We start from the raw sequence: 19,033 nt of genomic DNA, 5'->3' as shown, positions 1-19,033 counted from the left end.
ACCTGAAGTACGTTCCAGGACCCAAAAACACGGTGGCTGATGCCCTGAGCCGAGAACCCTTCGTCCAGTTTTGTGTGAGTCATCGTCTTGTGAAAGAGCCCTACTTGTCCTTACTGAATGAGGTCCAAGGAGTATTTAATGAGACGGTGCAGGTTGCTCTTCGTTTGACCACCAACTGTCAGGTCGTTCACACGGCTGGGGATTACGAAGGAGGAGGTCTCCAGGGGGAAGCTCCCGATCAGTCATCTGGAAATGCCATTGGTGCAGAGGAGGTGTCTGCAATTTTGGATGTCCATCAGGCTGGTGGTGTCTCTCGGCTCCGTGGAGAGACTCCATTGTCACTACAGCTACCTGAAGAGGATCCTTCCATTGTCATTCCCCATAGCCAATTACGCGATCTGCAGCAGCAAGATGCTACATCTCTTCTATGTTCGGCGGCATATGAGACCCACTGCACGCGAGAGAGCAGCTGAGTCGAGCTGTGTGCTTATGTTGTTGAGGCACTGGAAGAAGTTGAAAGTTCGTGATGGGACTCTATACAGAGTAAGGAAAGATCGCCACACAAGCCGTAAGGTCTTCCAGTTTGTCATACCTGGGTTTCTGAAGCATCAAGTTCTGCATGGGGTTCATGACAAAGCTGGTCATCAGGGCTGTTCGAGGACGCTCTCTCTGGCGAGTGAAAGGTTCTTTTGGACTGGGATGGAAAACGATATCACAAAGCATGTGAAGCAATGCCAGAGATGCATCGTGGGTAAGACCCCTGAGCCGGACGCACGGGCACCCCAGGAGAACATCCGCACTTCCTCTCCAATGGAACTAGTGTGCATCGATTTCTGGACAGCGGAGTCGGGTGACAAGAAAACCACTGATGTCCTTGTTGTGACAGACCATTTCTCAAAGTTGGCTCTAGCCTTCCCCTGCAGGAACCAGTCAGCAAAGCAGGTTGCCCGCTGCCTGTGGGATAAGTTTTTCTGCATCTACGGGTTCCCCCAAAGGATCCATTCGGATCAGGGAGCTAACTTTGAGAGTAGACTTATCAAGGATCTTCTCGAGTTGGCGGGTGTGCACAAGTCCCACACGACGCCGTATCACCCCATGGGTAATGGCATTGCGGAAAGATTTAACCGGACTCTTGGGGGCATGATCAGAACACTTCCCCCGAAGTCCAGGTCCAAATGGCCACAGATGTTGAACATGCTGACTTTCTGCTATAACTGCACAGTACATGAGACCACGGGCTTTGCACCGTTCTACTTGATGTTTGGACGTGTCCCTCGCTTGCCCATTGACATTATGTTCCATCATGTCTTGGAGAATGCCAATGTTGTTAGTCACAATGAGTTTGTGAGCAACTTGAAGAAGGATCTCTCTGAGGCCGCACAGATTGCTCAACAGCATGCACTCAAGGAACAGGCCCGTCACGCCCAGATCTACAACCGCAAAGTCAAGGGCTCGCCATTAGCTGTCGGTGACAGGGTGCTGCTAGCTAATCGAGGCGAGAAGGGAAAAAGGAAAGTTGCGGATCGTTGGGACTCGACCCCTTATGACGTAGTGTCTGTGAGGCCATCGATCAATGTGTACAGGATCCGGGACGGTGCCACAGGCAGAGAGAAGGTCGTACACAGGAACTTACTGCTCCCAGTTGACTTCTTGACGTTCTCAGGTCAGATGGAGCACGGGTCATGTTCAGATGGGTCGGAAATGGATGCACGTTGTGGGAGTGACAAGAGCTCAGTTTTTGATGATCAGGAGGATGCTCGCCTGCGCACTGAGAACTGGCTCATGTAGTCACCAGTTCAGGCCGAGGTAGAACATGAGTGCTTCTCTGTGGAACCCGACTCTGTAGATGCGCGTCAAGAGGACGGCGGTGAGAGAGGTCAGTCAGTGGGCCATGACATCTACACACAGACTGAACCGTTGACAGATCCGGTGCTTGACATGATACACTCGTCTTCCGACTCGCCCCCAGTTGAGACTGAACTAGAGGAGGTAGTTTGCACACAACTTCAGGTCGCGCAGGGCCCCGTCACTTTCACAAGGTGCGGTAGAACAGTTAAGCCCCCTGTTAGGCTTATATGTGAGATGTGCTATCAAAGAGTCGTGATGCCAACATCGATATGGGTTTAGTATGACCATTTAATTCATTTTTTTGTTGCTAATGCTGTGTGCCTTTTGTCACCATTATATCTTAATGGCTCTTTATTAATGGGTGTTGTTATGTGCAGTTTTGTGAAATGTAAGTGGCATTTCATCTGGTCTGTGATGAGAATGGATTTTGGTACCAATCTATTCCTTCACACTTCTTTAAGAAGAATTCCTGTTATTGACTCTCTTGCACATCCTTGCCCGATAGCCATGGTTTTTGTCTTTTTGCTGTCTTTCATGTGTGTTGCCTCACTTCTGCATAATTTAAGGGGGGTGTATGTAACGGAGTGATATATTGCGTTTATTAAATTATGACGGAAGTGACGCAACAGCGCACGGTATGGCACCAGCTTCCCGCCGTAGTTCAGGCAGAGCTACCAGGGAAGTCACACGGTAAGTCAGGTTTCATTGACGGTCCGGATTCATTTCTAGTTTAATTGCAATATTTCACTTTGTTTTCCCTTTTTCTACGGCGCTGTGTATTTAATTAGTTCCCGGATTTGTTCCGAGTCCACATTGCTTTTTGTGTCGTCATTTCATTTAAGTTGTGTTGAATGAAAGTTTTTATCCATTGAGTTAACAGGTGGGTTTTTTTTGTTGCGCAGTTATTTTCTAGACTGAAAAGCCCCGTAACTTCACCTATCTTGCCATACTGTGTTGCAGGTAATGCTTCTTTCCTTTTGATTGTACTGTATATAGTTTTTCGTGTTGTTTTTCATTTGACTATTAGTGTGGCTGGCGTTTACCCGCGCGGTTCGTCGCGGCCGCCATTACTGTGCATTGTGCAGCCGTTCTGCTGCGTGTGATGCGTTCAGCGGCATCACGTAGATACCAGTGAAAGTGTGTTTTTTTTCTTTTTCTTTGTAAATAGTTAATATACGATCACCTATGTTGTATATTTTGATTTGTTGTGCATTTAGCTTCTTGTGGATGATGTTTAGTTCAGGAGAGCTACAAGGGAAGTCACAGGTTATTTTCTAGATTGAAAAGCCCCGTGACTTCACCTATCTTGCCATACTGTGTTGCAGACAATAAAAAAAGGGAAAAGCCACATCCTAGTGTCTGGTATTCTTGAAGCGGCAGCGACGTGGAGCTCGAGACCATCATAGTTGTGACCCCCGTCACATCTCGATGCCATCAACAACATTTTCTCGATGAGAAGAGCAGGCAGGGGGGAGCCTACTTGCCCCTCGGGGACTTTTGCTGCTGGGTACACCCTAGATCAGGGGTGTCCAAACTTTTTCCCAAGTGGGCCAGATTTTATGTGGTAAAATGTCGGGGGGCCGACCTTGGCTGACATTCTTTACACTGAACAACAATATTGTTCAACAAATGTTAGTAAGCCAGTCTGTTTCACATTTCCATTTTTATTTGAATTTCAACAATCTTAAGAATTTCTTTTGGTTCATTTGAAACAGGTATATCACATGCAACTGCTTATTCACTTGACTTTTTCTTAAACAGAAGTCTCCTGAGTGCAAGTTGATTGATTTGAAACATAAAATGTATCACCATGACTTTTCAATAGTCACAAAACCTTTGACTCGAACAACAGGGAAATGCAATACACATATCCACAACTGCAAGGATCATTTGAAATATGACATATCAGTCAATATAAACATGGAGTGATGTCTTGTTAACTCGTGAGTGATGCCCTGTAGTGTCTAAATACTATTACTCATTTAGTGAATGCTATTACTCATTTAGCCACTAGAGGGAAGCAGTACTCTATGAAACATCACTCCCCAATCTATGAGACCTCAGTCAATGCAACACGTGTTCCATTGCGCCCAAACTGCGGGCCAGACGGCACTGATTTTATGACAGGGGCCGAGGGCCGGATGAAATTCGACCGCGGGCCGGATTTGGCCCGCGGGCCGGACTTTGGACATGCCTGCCCTAGATCCTTGGAGGAAGCGGAGAATGGCGTGCCTGTCAACACTGTCCCTTGAGGATGTGGACGACATCTACATTTTCGGCCTTCCGATAACAGGTATGCTGCTGTTTGGTGTGAGCAGTTTCCTGATCTATCGAAAAATTCAACCGACGGGAGCGGCTCTATTGGAAGAGGCTGCCGGTCTAAGGATGGCATAACGCGGATGTCCAACACTTAAGACACAGACTGTGCTCAACCACAAACTGTTGCGGTTTTGGAGCGTCACTGCAGGATGGACAACAACTTGGAGAAACTGGAATCCGTGCTCAAATATTGACTGAAATCACGGATTTGGCCGATCGACGCCACTAAAGAGACATAAGCCACGGACTCGAGGCTGTCTTAAATTCTTGGGCAGCCTGCGACCAAAACAACATCTGCTATCTCGACCTTCCCCTGATGAAAATATGCACGGAAGCTAGTCCCCCACCGCATCGCCTCCCTCATACATTCCCTTATTTCACCGAAGTCTTCATTGTTTATGTCTTGTGACCTGTTGTAACTGTCATATGCTTGTGCAGGAGTTTTTTTGCCTCACTCAAATTATCCTCAAAATGAGGGTATTTCGAGCGTGGTTTTTTTTCTCCCCCCTCCCTCCCTTGTGGTTTCTTTCTGACTTTCGGGTTGAGTGAACGCTGGCGCGTTTTGGCTGCCGCAGCTTAACCCGTATTGTTTTGTGTTTTTTGTTATTGTAAAGTGTCCTTGGGCGTCTTGAAAGGCTTATAAATAAAATGTATTATTATTATTATTAAAAATTCGACGCACACCCGCGCGACATTCTGCAAATGAAAAGATGCCACCCGCATGTCCTTGCCGCGGTTCTGCCGCGCCCGTAGGGTCGAAAGTGGCACAGGTTACAAGCGAAGTGGATGAAAAGCTCATGCCCACCTGCGCGAAATGTCATACAATGCCGCTGCAAAACACGGCCCGGCCGGGGCTGCTCCGCGCGGACCGCAATGCAGCTCTGATCAGTGGGATCTTGCGGGAAGCCGAGAAGAGCGCGGATGTCAAGCAACGGGCTAATAAACCTAGTCGAATACGCGCACAACGCGCCGGTACAGAAGCGATACTGCTAGTTTGTTTCCTCCGGAGCTACTCCAAGCCAGGCTGTCACGTTGCGAGGTGGTGGTGGACCCCAAAAAGCAGGCAGAAGGGAGGAGCAGGGTGAACTTGACGTATTGTATTTAAAACGGAGAAAACTAAATCCAAAACAGGCAAAATCCAAGGTAGCAAACAAAACCATGACTGAAGCAAAAACTAACTATGACCGAAAACAAATATGACTGAAACAAACCTGACAGAAGCAAACAAGCAAGCAAACAGCCACAAACAAACAACAATGACCCCCACAATGAGTGTTCGGGCTGGGAGTCCTTTTAAAGCATTAATTACATAATGACCAACATGTGTGCAGCTGCAGGGTAAGCCCTACAGTGCCACCTGTTGGTCCCAAACCAAATCATGACACAGACAGGCCGAAAGTGTTTCCCTTGCGATTTCCCTCTCGGTCAGTCTGGGCTGATATTCCACTGTTGGTAAAGTACGCGCTAGTATGTGTGTGCGCGTGTATAAGGGTGACGTGACTCAAATGGAGAGTTCACAAGTGTGTTTGTTTGTGTCCACTGAGTGTGTGCAACTGGAGAGTGCCGCTCGGTCTTAATCTGTCATTGCCTCATATGGTTTGTGCTCGTGTGTCTGTCAGATTTAGCACTCTGTCACTGGAGTTGCAGATCATAATGTCGCTCAGGAAGAGGGCCGCCAATTACTTTTTTCACTCATGGTTGTCAACCTCTTTACAGACAAACAAACACCGAACCGTCCAGTTCCAGAAGGATCAGCTTGTGAAAACAAAAGAAGGTACAAAAAGAACAAAAGGTACGTCAACACGTGCTCTTGTCTCCATCCGGAAAGCAATTAAATGTAAAATAACCGACAATAACTCGAGAAATACTGGCCCTGTTTCTGCTTATTTTATCATTCATCCATTTTCTATTGTGCTTGTCCACATCAGGATAGCCAGTCAATCACTGTCTTTTTATGATAACATACTGGCAGAAGGATGATGAGGATAGACAGTGTTTGCAGGCAAGAGAGCTAGAGGGAGACCTACAAACCTGGATAAAATTGTGGGTGGGAACACCACCTTTTAAGGAAAGTCAACCAATGAAAATCAGACTGCTTTTTCATTGCGGCTCACCAGAATAATGTTAAAATACAAATTTACGAAGCATGCCAAAACAAAATAATGATGGTATCTCACACTGCAAGTTACAGTGGTGTCCTGCTTGGTCGCCTCGCATGATGTCCACTTTTGGCTAGAACGATAACGGACGGTGCGATCTATCACTGATGTATTTAATTTCTTTGGAGTTTGTTCTGGGCTTTTATGTTACCATTATCCGTCTTTTCAATTTGCCATCTATTTTCCTCCTGCGGGTACTTTCAGGGAGGTTGGTTACAGTAACGCGGTAGACCGAAGATTTCTAGAAGGGTGGCCGTGGGTGCTTTTCTTCATTCCTTATTGACAAAGAATTACTTCTTGGGGATGTTGGCTTGCTATGGTGTGAAAGTAATGATTTTGATTGATGTTTAATGTAAGAAGTGAATGCTCTTTCACTTTTTTATTTAAACTTATTATTTCCGAGTATTCACTCAGATTAATTGTACATGTATTATTTAAATACAGAGTTCATCTTTTTTTGTAAACCGAATAAGAAAAGGTTGAAGAATGCTGCATCTGTGTGAAAAAGGTAGAAAAAAAATCACATATATCAAACATTTCCACCTACGTGTGGTGGCCACAGAGTGACAGCTCTGCACCTGGGCCACCGTCATGTGGATCTTAAAAATCTGAATATGTGCAACGCTCATTACATTAACCTACTTAAAGATGGGCTTATAGCCTTTATCTGTAATTTTATTTTCTATAATACCGTATTGGCCCGAATATAAGACGGTGATTTTTTTTGCATTGAAATAAGACTGAAAAAGTAGGGGTTGTCTTATATTCGGGGTCTAAACATTATACCCATTTATGACGATGGATGTGCCAGATACCATGGAAGCGAATGCTGAACTTGACTCCGCAGGCTAAAGCGAACCCCTGTCACTAAGAGTAAAAATACAAATAGCAGTAGCACGAAGAAGAAAAATAAAAAATAGAAGTAAGAAAGAAAAGGGAAGAAAATAATAGAAGCAATAACAGAAAATGGAGAAACGTACCGACAATCTGGAGAAAAGTGGGCCAAAGATCAGACAGGTTAACTGGCAGCTGAGAAGTCATGATGTCATTTACATTTCAAAAACCAGAAGCCATTCATTTACGAATGTGATTGCACTTTTGTTTACATATTTAAATCTTCAGATATTAAGATTTGAATGAGGCAAAATAACTTGTTTTTTCTCTCAAATATATTGTTAGAATCATTTGTTTCAGATGTCCTGCAATTATTTTCTGTATAAAAATTAATTTGGGGTTCAAAAGTCTTTTTTCAAACTTGAGTCTTGAAAAAGAGGGGGTCGTCTTATAATCAGGGCCGTCTTATATTCGGGTCAATACGGTACAATTTCTATTTAATCTCTTGAGACCACACTGTCCTTCACTTTTCCCGTGCATGCTAAGTGTGCTCCACACCATGTCACCCCACAACACGGTGACCTTTTGTTACCCTTCAAATTGGCTGACTTACTGCTTCAAAGTTTGACCTTGATTGAGCATGCTATGTCATTTTTGTCCAAGCCTGTTTCATGCAGGGCTTTTTTCTGTTGAATCACAAATCAAAAGCAATGTCTGGTTTTCATTACTTAATTTTTCATATTCTACTCATCTCATCTCATCTCATTTCATTCTCTTCCGTTTATCCGAGGTTGGGTCATGGGGGCCGATCTACTGCCAGCAATGCGGACCAAACTCTGACACTGGTCGTACAGGGATCAAACAGCCTTTACATATGGTGTCCGATACCCCTTACTACCGGAGCACCCTACTCAAGATATGCGGGGTGCATGGTCGAACGCCTTCTCCAATTCCACAAAACAAATAATGATTGGTTAGGCGAACTGCCATGCACCTTTGAGGACTGTGTTGAAGGTGTAGAGCTGGCCCACTGTTCCATGGTTAGGATGAAAACCACACTGTTCCTCCTGAATCTGCGACCCCCCACCCCTCTCCAACAGCCCTCAATGGAATTTACCAGGGAGGATGAGGAATGGGATGCCTCCGTAGTTGGAACACGCCTTCTGGTCCCCCTTCTTAAAAAGAGGGACCACCACTCTAGTCTGCCACTGTACCCGATGTCCACGCAATGTTATAGAGCAGGGGTGCCCATTAGGTAGATCCTGATCTACCGGTAGATCTAAGACAGGTCCCGAGTAGATCCGAGGAGTGTCGAGAAGAAAAAAAACAACCAACCATTTGTGTGTCTTTGTACATGTTATTAATATTTTTTGTGTTATATACACTGCACACTAATCATCTTATCAGTCTCATTTTCACTTAAAAAAATAAAATAAAATAAAATAAAGCAGGTAAATCTTAAATTTATGGTGGCGCGTGATTACCTCACCGGAAGTTGTTAGCGCTCAGCAGTTTGCAATTGCAGCTTGTGATCAGAGCTGTTGCGCTCTATCTTTTATCGTCATGATTCTCATTCAGAGTTTGCGTCTTGTACAATTCACCGAGGGCACAAGCAAAGAATAGGAATCTAGGAGGGCCCAGGGAAGCACTTTAAAACGGTACGTGTGAGCTACGATAGTTAACAGGCTGAAAAAGTGCGTGGCATGCCTCTGTTTCAGGCTGTTTCTCATCATGGCGTGTGTGTGTGTGTGTGTGTGTGTGTGTGTGCGTGTGTGTGTGTGTGTGTGTGTGTGTGTGCGCATGCGCGCCGGTAAGGGTAGACACCGGGAGGTTAGTTGATCGAAAAGTAGATCTTCGATCCAAAAAGTTTGGGCACCCCTGTTATAGAGGGATGTCAACCAGGGCAGCCCCACAACATCCAGAGCCTTGAGGAACTCTGGGCGGATCTCATCCTCCACTAAGATTTTTAACCACCTCATAGATAAGAGAGTCCCCATGCTCTGCTTCCTCAAAGGAAGGCGTGTAATTGAGGAGGTCTTCAAAGTATTCTCCCCACTGACTCACAACGTCTCGAGTTGAAGTCAGCAGTTCCCCATCTCCACTATAATCAGTTTTTAATACTACCCTGCTTCCCCCTCTTGAGGCATCGGCTGGTGGACCAGAATTTCCTCAAAGCCACCCGAAATTCATTTTCCATGGCCATGCTAAAATCCTTCCACATTCAATTTTTTGCCTCTGCGACTGCCAAGGTTGCATTCCGTTTGGCCAGCTGGTAACCGTCACCAGCCTCCAGAGTCCCACAGGCCAAATGGGCCCCTTAGGGTTCCTTCTTCTGCTTGATGGCATCCCTTACCGCCAGTTTGGGGATTGCTGCCATGACAGGCTCCGACCACTTTATGGCCACAGTGCCAATCGGCCGCCTCAACAATGGACATGCAGAATATGGTCCACTCTACCTCAATGTCCCTTGCCTCTCCCAGGATGTTGGTGAAGTTCTGGCAGAGGTAGGACTTGAAACTTTTTCTGACGGCATTACCAGCCAACTCTCACGATCTCTGACCCTCTCTTCCTCTGACTGTCCAAAACATGTGTTCACAAATCCAATGACATGATTACAAAGTCCATCATTTGACTGCGGCCTGGTGTCCTGGTGGCAAGTTCACATATGGAAACCCTTATGAATGAACATGATATATAGCCTCCTGACTACCAGTAGTTCAGATTTGTCCTCTGTAGAGGACATTTGTGAACCTAAATATCTCTCACCCAGTGCCTCCAATCGCATTAGTTTTTTTCTTCGCTTTTGTTACTCTAAAGAGGACATTCAGTGCTTTCCAATGAGACCAAATTTGTAGGGGTTAAAAAAAGTAAGGAAATGGCTTCCCTCAGTGCAAGCACTTTTTATGGAAAGAGGAAAAGTAATACTTTTTATCAAACACATTTTGTCTTGAAATGCTGTTGGCATTTTAATTATAAGACTCTTATGAACACGTTAAAGTGTTGTTTTAAGTGTATTTGAGCCTGTTTAAAAAATGTAGTGGGATTTCAAAAATTTCTTTTGGAGTAGTACAATTACTTCACATAGATTGGGGAATTTCAAAATAAATGTGATTGGACAACATTTTTTTTCCTGGTAGTCAGGAGGATAAACATGTATACATGGTGTATAGACAATCTGTGCTTAACACAGATGTTCGGTAACAGAACACCACTCAGGGGCCGTTCCTCCCAGTCAGGTCTCACTGTCATTGCCCAAGTGAGCACCGAAGTCCCTTCGCAAAATGAGGCAGGGGAATGCTCTCCATCACCCCGGCCTTCCTGTGTAGAGTTTTCACTAGGTATTCCTGTTTCCCCTCACATTCCAAAAACATGCGTGCCAGGTTAATGGAACACTCTAAATTGTTCCTAGGTGTATGATGCATGCATCCATCCTTCCACCCTTGACTATGGCGAAAGGCAAACTACACTCTGAATTGGTCGTCAGTCAGTCGCAGAGCAAGAATGCATGTATTTTGCCCATATTTCTTTGTATTTTGTCATAGATCTGGTTTTAGTGTCTTGGTCCTATGTGGCATCCCCCCAGTAGTATTGGTGAAACAAATGTGGCCCCAACCATCACTTAAGTTTCCCATAGCTGTCATGATTCTGTATGGGACCAACAGGTTGCACTGTAGGGCTCTCCTTGGAGCTGCACACGTTGGTCATTCTGTAATTAGTGCTTTAAAAGGACTCCCAGCCCGACCACACATTGTTGGGTCATTGTTTTCTTGTTGCTTGCAACTGACATGTTTGTTTCTGTCATGGTTCTGTTCCTGTTAGTTTTTTGCCACAGTCATGGTTTTGTTTTGGTACTTTGGATTCCTTGTGTTCTTGGAACTTTGTTTAGGATTTAGTTTTCTGTATTTTAATACAATTGGTCAAGTACTCCGGCCTTCCTGTGTGGAGTTTGCATGTTCTCCCCGTGCTTGTGTGGGTTTTCTAGAAGTCCGGTTTCCTCACACATTCCAAAAACATGTATGGCAGGCTGATTGAACACTCAAAATTGTCTGAGTTTTGAGGAGGGTTTTGAAGATGTACAGCGAGGAGGCTTGCCGAATGTTCAGTGGTAGGTCATTCCAAAGATAGGGACCTGCAACAGAAAAGGCTTGATCCCCTCTGAGCCTCAGTTTAGTTCTTGGTACTTCTAATAATGTCTGGTCCACAGACCTGAGGCGCCGGGCAGGTCTGTAGGGGCGGATGAGCTCAGAGAGGTAAGGTGGCGCGAGATTATTCAGAGATTTGAAAACAAAGAGGAGGATCTTGAAAATAACTCTAAAATGAATGGGGAGCCAGTGAAGGGATGCCAGAGTAGGAGTTATGTGCTCCCTCTTACGAGTACCAGTCAAGAGGCGAGCAGCGACATTCTGGACCAGCTGAAGGCACTTAATGGAGGACTGGCTGACTCCAAAGTAAAGGGCATTGCAGTAATGAGAATGTGATGTGACAAAGGCATGAATTACTGTCTCAAAGTGTTCATGTGAGAGGAGAGGTTTTATTTTGGCTAGCTGTCTAAGGTGAAAGAAGCTGGATTTAAGAACGGCACCAATTTGCCGATCGAGTTCAGAATCAGAATCAGAATCATCTTTATTGGCCAAGTATGTAGAACACAAGGCGGCCCGGTAGTCCAGTGGTTAGCACGTCGGCTTCACAGTGCAGAGGTACCTGGTTCAATTCCAGCTCCGGCCTCCATGTGTGGAGTTTGCATGTTCTCCCCGGGCCTGTGTGGGTTTTCTCTGGGTGCTCCGGTTTCCTCCCACATTCCAAAGACATGCATGGCAGGCTGATTGAACACTCTAAATTGTCCCTAGGTGTGAATGTGAGCGTGGATGGTTGTTTGTCTCTGTGTGCCCTGCGATTGGCTGGCAACCGATTCAGGGTGTCCCCCGCCTACTGCCCGGAGACACCTGGGATAGGCTCCAGCACCCCCGCGACCCAAGTGAGGATCAAGCGGTTCGGAAGATGAATGAATGAATGAATGTAGAACACACATACGCGAGGAGTTTGAATTAAGGACAAACTTGCCAGCATGCGCTCTTCTGGGCAGTGGATTTTAACTTGATTAAGATAAGGTAAGATAACTTTTATTTGTCTCTCACTGGGGAAATTTGCAGTCTACAGCAGCAAAATTGGGGGGGAAGAAAAAAATCAAAGTGCCTTGCAAACACAAAAAGTTCTGCACCAGGGTTAAACTGTCACCATTACCAAAGGTTGAACTGTTTTAATGTTGTTAATTGTCATGTAGACGCAAAAAGAAGTAATACAATTTCTCATCCACAGGAATTGTAGTGCAGATGCCATGTCTCTCAGTCAACTGCAGCGGGGCGGCGGTGGAAGCTTTGGAGGTGGTGAATGGGAAGTGGGACTTGCCACTCTGGAGAAGCAGCTGATGTGTCCCATCTGCCTGGAGATCCTCCACAAGCCCATCGTCATCCTGCCATGCCAGCACAACCTGTGCAGGAGGTGTGCCAATGAGCTCTACCAGGTCAGTAACTTAGTTCTTGTTTAGTTCCTTGCCCTGTGGATGCAGCCATCCAGAGCCCAAAATGTTCAACTTCTGCTGGATGTTCCAAATACAAGATGCAAGATAGAGCCTTAGCTTGTGTACATTCCCATGACAGCCACCTCAGAAACATGCAGATGTTTTCCCCTCACATACACCACATTACCAAAAACCAAGCAGATCTACTGAAAGAAGGGAAAAGAGCAAGATGGATGAGAGGGAACAGAGAGATGAAACAATCTTATCATTCCATGTGTTTATTTGTTTATTGAGCATATATAGTACACACAATAACAGGTTGACAAAGGTCAAACAAAAATTATGAAAGGAAAATTAGCAAGTAGTTAAAAGAAGAAAACACACATCATCGCAGTTGTATGCTCAAAGGAGTAGGAAGAAGTAAATAACCTATCTCGTCCTACCCTTTATTATGTAGCTAAATTGATCATTTTTCAGAACAATGAAGAAATGAAAAATCTACATATCATAATACTTTTACCCTTGTCTATACTATACTATTCTATTTATATACCTTTTGGTTATATATATATATATATATATATATATATATATATATATATATATATATATATATATATATATATATATATATATATATATATAATATGGTGTCCCCCGCCTCCTGCCCGGAGACGGCTGGGATGGGCTCCAGCACCCCCCGCGACCCTAGTGAGGATCAAGCGGTACGGAAGATGAATGAATGAATGAAAAAAAAATATATATATATATATATATATATAATATATATATATATAGCTATATAGCGGCTGGATAGCTCAGTTGGTAAGGCATCGGTTTGGCAAACGGGAGACGGTGGTTCGAATCCCGCACATAATACCATCCAGTGTGGGTCCTTGGGCAAGATCCTTCACGCTAATGCCTACCTCATACAATGATGAGAGACAATAAAATGAATGACATGCCGGCTCAGACGTCGCCCGGCCAAACAAGGTCTGCGTCAGGTGCTAGGGAACCAGAGCACCTTGATGAAAAATGGGCTACTGGAACAAAGCGGAGATGGACGAGATGCGATAACATGGCGCTGTTGGAATGCTACTACTCAAGCAACCCTAGTCAGAGGGGTTACATGCAGAGAATGTGGGCTGAATGGTTACTTCGTAACCCACAGTCACGGTTGACCACGAAACAACTAGTAACTCAGTGTGCCAACATCCACAAACGGCAACTGCTGTCACAACTTGAGATTGATGAGGTAGAACGCAGGTTCCATGGTGAAGGGCCCCAGGCTGCCAGACCAGAGGATGAGGTCATACCAGAGATTGGGAGGCAAGCCCCAATGAATGCAGATGATGAGATTGGGAGGCCAGCCCCAATGAATGAAATGCTGAGCGAGGCAGCAACTGACCTGAAAGCTAAGATCATGGCGAGAATGAAAGCTGGGCAACCTAGAAACCGATTACAACGGCTATGTAAAGTACCACCTGAAAGTCTCATGGAAAGTGTGAATGCAGCACTGAGGGCGATCCCTACCGTAACGATCACGGAAACCAATGAGCTGATATACGCTTCAGCATCAGTGATCCTTGAGATGCTTGGCTATAAGAGCAACCATGGAAGCCATGAGAAACGTTACCCACCATGGAAAAGACGGTTGGAGGCTAAGATCAAGGCGGCCCGGAAAGATGTGAGTCAATTGACGGAGGCCCAGAGAGTTGTGATGAAAAGGCCTATACCCGAGAAGTACATCCAGATGACCATACCTGAAGCACTCGAAACTGCCAAACAAAGGCTCCAAGCCTTGTCCAGCCGCCTAAAGCGGTACACGAAAGAGAATGAGGCCACACGAATAAACAGGCTGTTCGCAACACAACCTGCGAAAGTGTACGCGCAGTGGCAGGGTCCTAACAACAGAGCTGACCCACCAAGACTGGACACTGATAGGTACTGGAAAGGCATATGGGAGAAGGAGGTTGCACATAACAGCAGTGCACAATAGCTGGTGACCCTGAGAGAGGAGCACAGCAACCTCCCTGAACAGAACCCAGTTACCCTAACAGTAGCAGACATACAGGAAAGAGTCTCATATATGAAGAACTGGACAGCACCAGGCCCGGACATGGTCCACACCTACTGGCTAAAGAAACTCACAGCACTCCATAAGCGCCTAGCAGCACAAATGAACCAGCTGCTGAGGGATGGGACTCACCCAGGATGGCTAACCGAAGGGCAAACGATCCTGATCATGAAGGGATCCCTCAAAGGGTGCGGTCCCATCCAACTATTGGCCAATAACCTGTCTCTCCACAACATGGAAGCTCATGTCAGGCATCATTGCGGCTAAGATAAGTGGACACATGGATCAATACATGAGCGAAGCACAGAAGGGCATTGGTCGAGATACCAGAGGAGCCAAACATCAGCTCCTGGTTGACAGAACAGTCGCACAAGACTGCAGGTCCCGACGTACCAACCTGTGCACAGCCTGGATTGATTACAATAAAGCCTATGACTCGATGCCACATACATGGATCACTGAATGCTTGGAGTTGTATAAGGTGAACAGGACCCTAAGAGCCTTCATTGCAAACTCGATGAGGATGTGGAAAACCACACTTGAAGCCAATGGCAAGCCACTTACCCAAGTGTCCATCAAATGTGGCATATACCACGGTGATGCACTCTCCCCACTGCTGTTCTGCATAGGACTGAACCCCCTAAGCCAAGTAATCACCAAGACAGGCTATGGATACCGCCTCAGAAATGGAGCTACAATCAGTCACCTCCTCTACATGGATGACATAAAGCTGTATGCTAAGAGCGAAAGGGACATAGACTCCCTGATCCACACGACCAGGATCTACAGCAGCGACATCGGGATGTCATTCGGGCTTGAGAAATGTAGTCGGATGGTGACTAATAGAGGAAAGGTAGTCCGCACTGAAGGGCTCTCACTCCCTGAAGGAACAATAGCAGACATTGAGGACAGTTACAAGTACCTCGGAATACCGCAAGCCAATGGCAACCTCGAACTGGCCACAAGGAAAGCGGCTACGGCCAAATACCTCCAGCGAGTGAGGCAAGTCCTAAGAAGCCAGCTCAATGGCAAGAATAAGACCCGGGCAATAGACAGCTATGCCCTGCCAGTGATCAGATACCCTGCAGGAATAATAAGGTGGCCAAAGGAAGAGATTCAGACCACGGACGTTAGGACCCGAAAGCTCCTAACCATGCATGGAGGGTTCCATCCCAAATCCAGCACCCTGAGACTGTACGCAAGCCGAAAGGAAGGAGGCCGAGGACTAGTGAGTGTGAGAGCCACTGTCCAGGATGAAACATCCAAGCTCCATGAATACATCAAGGAGAAGGCTCCAACGGATGACGTACTCAGAGGATGTCTCGGACAACAGGGAACAGAAGATGAGGTGCTGGAAGAGGGACCATCATGGGAGGACAAGCCCCTACACGGGATGTACCACCGGACCATAACTGAAGTGGCTGATCTCAAGAAGTCCTATCAGTGGCTAGAGAGGGCTGGCCTGAAGGACAGCACAGAGGCACTCATCCTGGCTGCTCAGGAGCATGCCCTGAGCACCAGAGCCATTGAGGCCCAGATATACCACACCAGACAAGACCCAAGGTGTAGGTTGTACAAAGAGGCACCTGAGACGATCCAACACATAACTGCAGGGTGTAAGATGCTGGCAGGGAAAGCTTACATGGAACGCCATAACCAGGTGGCTGGCATAGTCTACCGAAACATCTGTGCGGAGTATGGACTGGAAACCCCAAGGTCAAAATGGGAAACACCTCCGAAGGTGGTGGAGAATGACAGAGCGAAGATCCTGTGGGACTTCCAGATCCAGACTGACAAGATGGTAATGGCGAACCAACCAGATATCGTGATCATTGATGAAGGGCAGAGGAAAGCCATTGTAGTGGATGTAGAGGTGCCAAGTGATGGAAACATCAGAAAGAAGGAACACGAGAAACTCGAGAAATACCAAGGGCTCAGAGAGGAGCTGGAGAGAGCCTGGAAGGTCAAGGTGACAGTCGTGCCTGTGGTGGTCGGAGCACTCGGGGCAGTGACCCCCAAACTAGATGAGTGGTTGCAACAGATCCCGGGAACAACATCGGACATCTCAGTCCAGAAATGTGCAGTGCTGGGAACAGCAAGGATACTGCGCAGAACCCTCAAGCTTCCTGGCCTCTGGTAGAGGACCCGAGCTGAATGAGCGACGGACACCACCTGAGGGGTGAGATGAGGATTTATATATATATATATATAATATATATATAGGTATTCTTTCTTCTTTTTTATTTCAATTGTCTGATATTCATTATAATTAGCATTTCTTGAATACAATTGTTAAGTTGATCAAAATCCAAAACAAGAACAGTTATTTTACTATATTTTATAAGTATATAAAATTTATCTATTTTAATTCTGATTCATGTCGTTTTTTTGTACTAATCTTTTGAATTTGTTTTTGAACTCCTCCAACGATTTGCTCATTTTCAGGTCCGTTTAAAGCTTATTCCATAGATTGACACATATTACTGATACACACCTTTGCTTGATGTTTGTTCTTGTTCTGGATTTTTTGTATTGATTAGTGCCACTTAGATGATAACAGCTCTCTCTAATTTCAAAAAGCTGCTGGATATTTTGGCAAAGGAGGTTTTTATGTGCTTTATATATTAATTGGGTGATTTTGAAGTCAACCAGTTCGTAGAATTTCATTGTGTTTTATTTGATGAATATTGGATTTGTGGGTTCTATATATTTAGACCTGTTGATTATTGTGATTGCTTTTTTTTGTCATTTTAAAACAGGAAGTGTGTTTGTTTTACAGGCTTTTCACCATATTTCTACACAGTAGGTCATATATCTGAGTAATAATGAGTAATATAATGTATACAAGGAGCTCTTATTCAACACGTCCTTCGGTGTGTGGAGTATCCCGATAGTTTTGGATATTTTTCTTTTTATGTTATCTATGTGTGGCTTCCAGGATAGTTTTGTATCTATTACTAGTACAGGAAACTTATTTTCATAGACTCGTTCTATTTCAATTGAATTTATTTATTTTAACTTGGTCTTTGATTGGTCTCGTGCCAAAAACAACGAACTTGTTTTTTGTTAAATTTAAAGATCGTTTATTTCTGTCGAACCAGTTTTTTAATTTTGTCAATTCATTTTCCACAGTTTTCAGGAGTTGTTTCATATTTTTCCAGAGCAGCAATAGGTTAAGTCATCGGCGAACAGGACACATATGAATTGTTTTGACACACTACAGATATCATTTATATATCAAATGAATAGTTTTGGTCCAATCACTGACCCCTGAGGCACTCCATGGATAATCTTCAGTAAGTTGGATTTTTTTGTATTTTGAACTGCACATTTTCTAAATAACTTTCAATCAATTTATATGCTGTGCCTCTGATACCATACCTCTCTAATTTATTCAATAATATACTATGGTCTATAGTATCAAAAGCTTTTTATAGATCTAGAAAAATCCAGACCGTGTATTCTTTATTATCTATATTAGTGGTGGTCCCTTGTTCTCTGAAGCCATATTTTCATTTAATAGCGTGTGTTTATCTATGAAGTTATCGAGTCTGCAAGAAAATAATTTTTCTAATATTTTTGAAAATTTTGGTAACAGTGATATTGGTCTATAATTTGTAAGGAATTGTCTTTCTCCACTTTAAAAAATTGGAATGATTTTTGCTGTTTTCATTTTTGATGGAAAAATACCGACTTTAAATGACAGGTTGCATATATATGTAAAGCAGGGGTTCCCAAACTTTTTGGACCGAAGATCTACTTTTCGATGAACTAACCTCCCTGGATCTACCCGTACCGGCGCACACGCGCACACACATGCACATATGAACGCCATGGTGAGAAACAGCCTGAAACTGAGGCATGCGATGCACTTTTGTAGCCTGCTAACTATCGTAGCTCACACGTACAGTTTTAAAGTGCTTCCCTGGGCCCTCCGAGATTCCTATTCTTTGCCCGTGCCCTTGGTGAATTGTACACGAAGCAAACTCTGAATGAGAATAATGACGATAAAAGATAGAGCGCAACAGCTCTGATTACAAGCTGCAATTGCAGACTGCAGAGCGCAAACAACTTCCGGTGACGTACTCACTCGCCACCGTAAATTCAAGACTTAACCGCTTTATTTCATTTTTTAATTTTATTTTTTATTTTTGTGTGAAAATGAGACTGATAGGATGATTAGGGTGCAGCGTACATTAACACAAAAAATATATATTACTAACATGTACAAAAACACCTCGGATCTACTTGGGACCTGTCTTAGATCTACCGGTAGAT

At 44.7% G+C, this 19,033-nt stretch overlaps 2 protein-coding genes across 4 annotated transcripts in view; one reads left to right on the top strand and one right to left on the bottom strand.

Annotated features, from left to right (window-relative positions):
* Positions 1–5,438: 5,438 nt before the first annotated feature.
* The window catches only part of LOC127596394 (tripartite motif-containing protein 54-like), a 53,986-nt gene continuing 40,391 nt past the window's right edge, over positions 5,439–19,033 (top strand). The window contains exons 1-2 of one of the 3 annotated variants that reach the window (XM_052058889.1): positions 5,439–5,959; positions 12,477–12,681. In XM_052058889.1, the coding sequence (XP_051914849.1) occupies positions 5,862–5,959; positions 12,477–12,681 (303 nt within the window). In that variant the 5' untranslated portion in view covers positions 5,439–5,861. Of the gene's footprint in view, positions 5,960–6,075; positions 6,215–12,476; positions 12,682–19,033 lie in introns of those variants that run through there. The other 2 variants (XM_052058890.1, XM_052058891.1) reach the window with 2 other exon arrangements.
* tpd52l2b (tpd52 like 2b) overlaps positions 13,485–19,033 on the bottom strand; it is a 104,831-nt gene continuing 99,282 nt past the window's right edge. Inside the window, exon 10 of the transcript XR_007961447.1 lies at positions 13,485–13,496. The gene's annotated coding sequence lies outside the window, so the exon portion shown is untranslated. The remainder of the gene's footprint in view (positions 13,497–19,033) is intronic.

The sequence above is a fragment of the Hippocampus zosterae genome, chromosome 2 (assembly GCF_025434085.1).
Source record: "Hippocampus zosterae strain Florida chromosome 2, ASM2543408v3, whole genome shotgun sequence".
In the NCBI taxonomy this organism is placed as follows: Eukaryota; Metazoa; Chordata; class Actinopteri; order Syngnathiformes; family Syngnathidae; genus Hippocampus; species Hippocampus zosterae.
The sequence above is the reverse complement of the archived record's forward strand: the minus strand, read 5'-3'. Positions and strand labels throughout refer to the sequence as shown.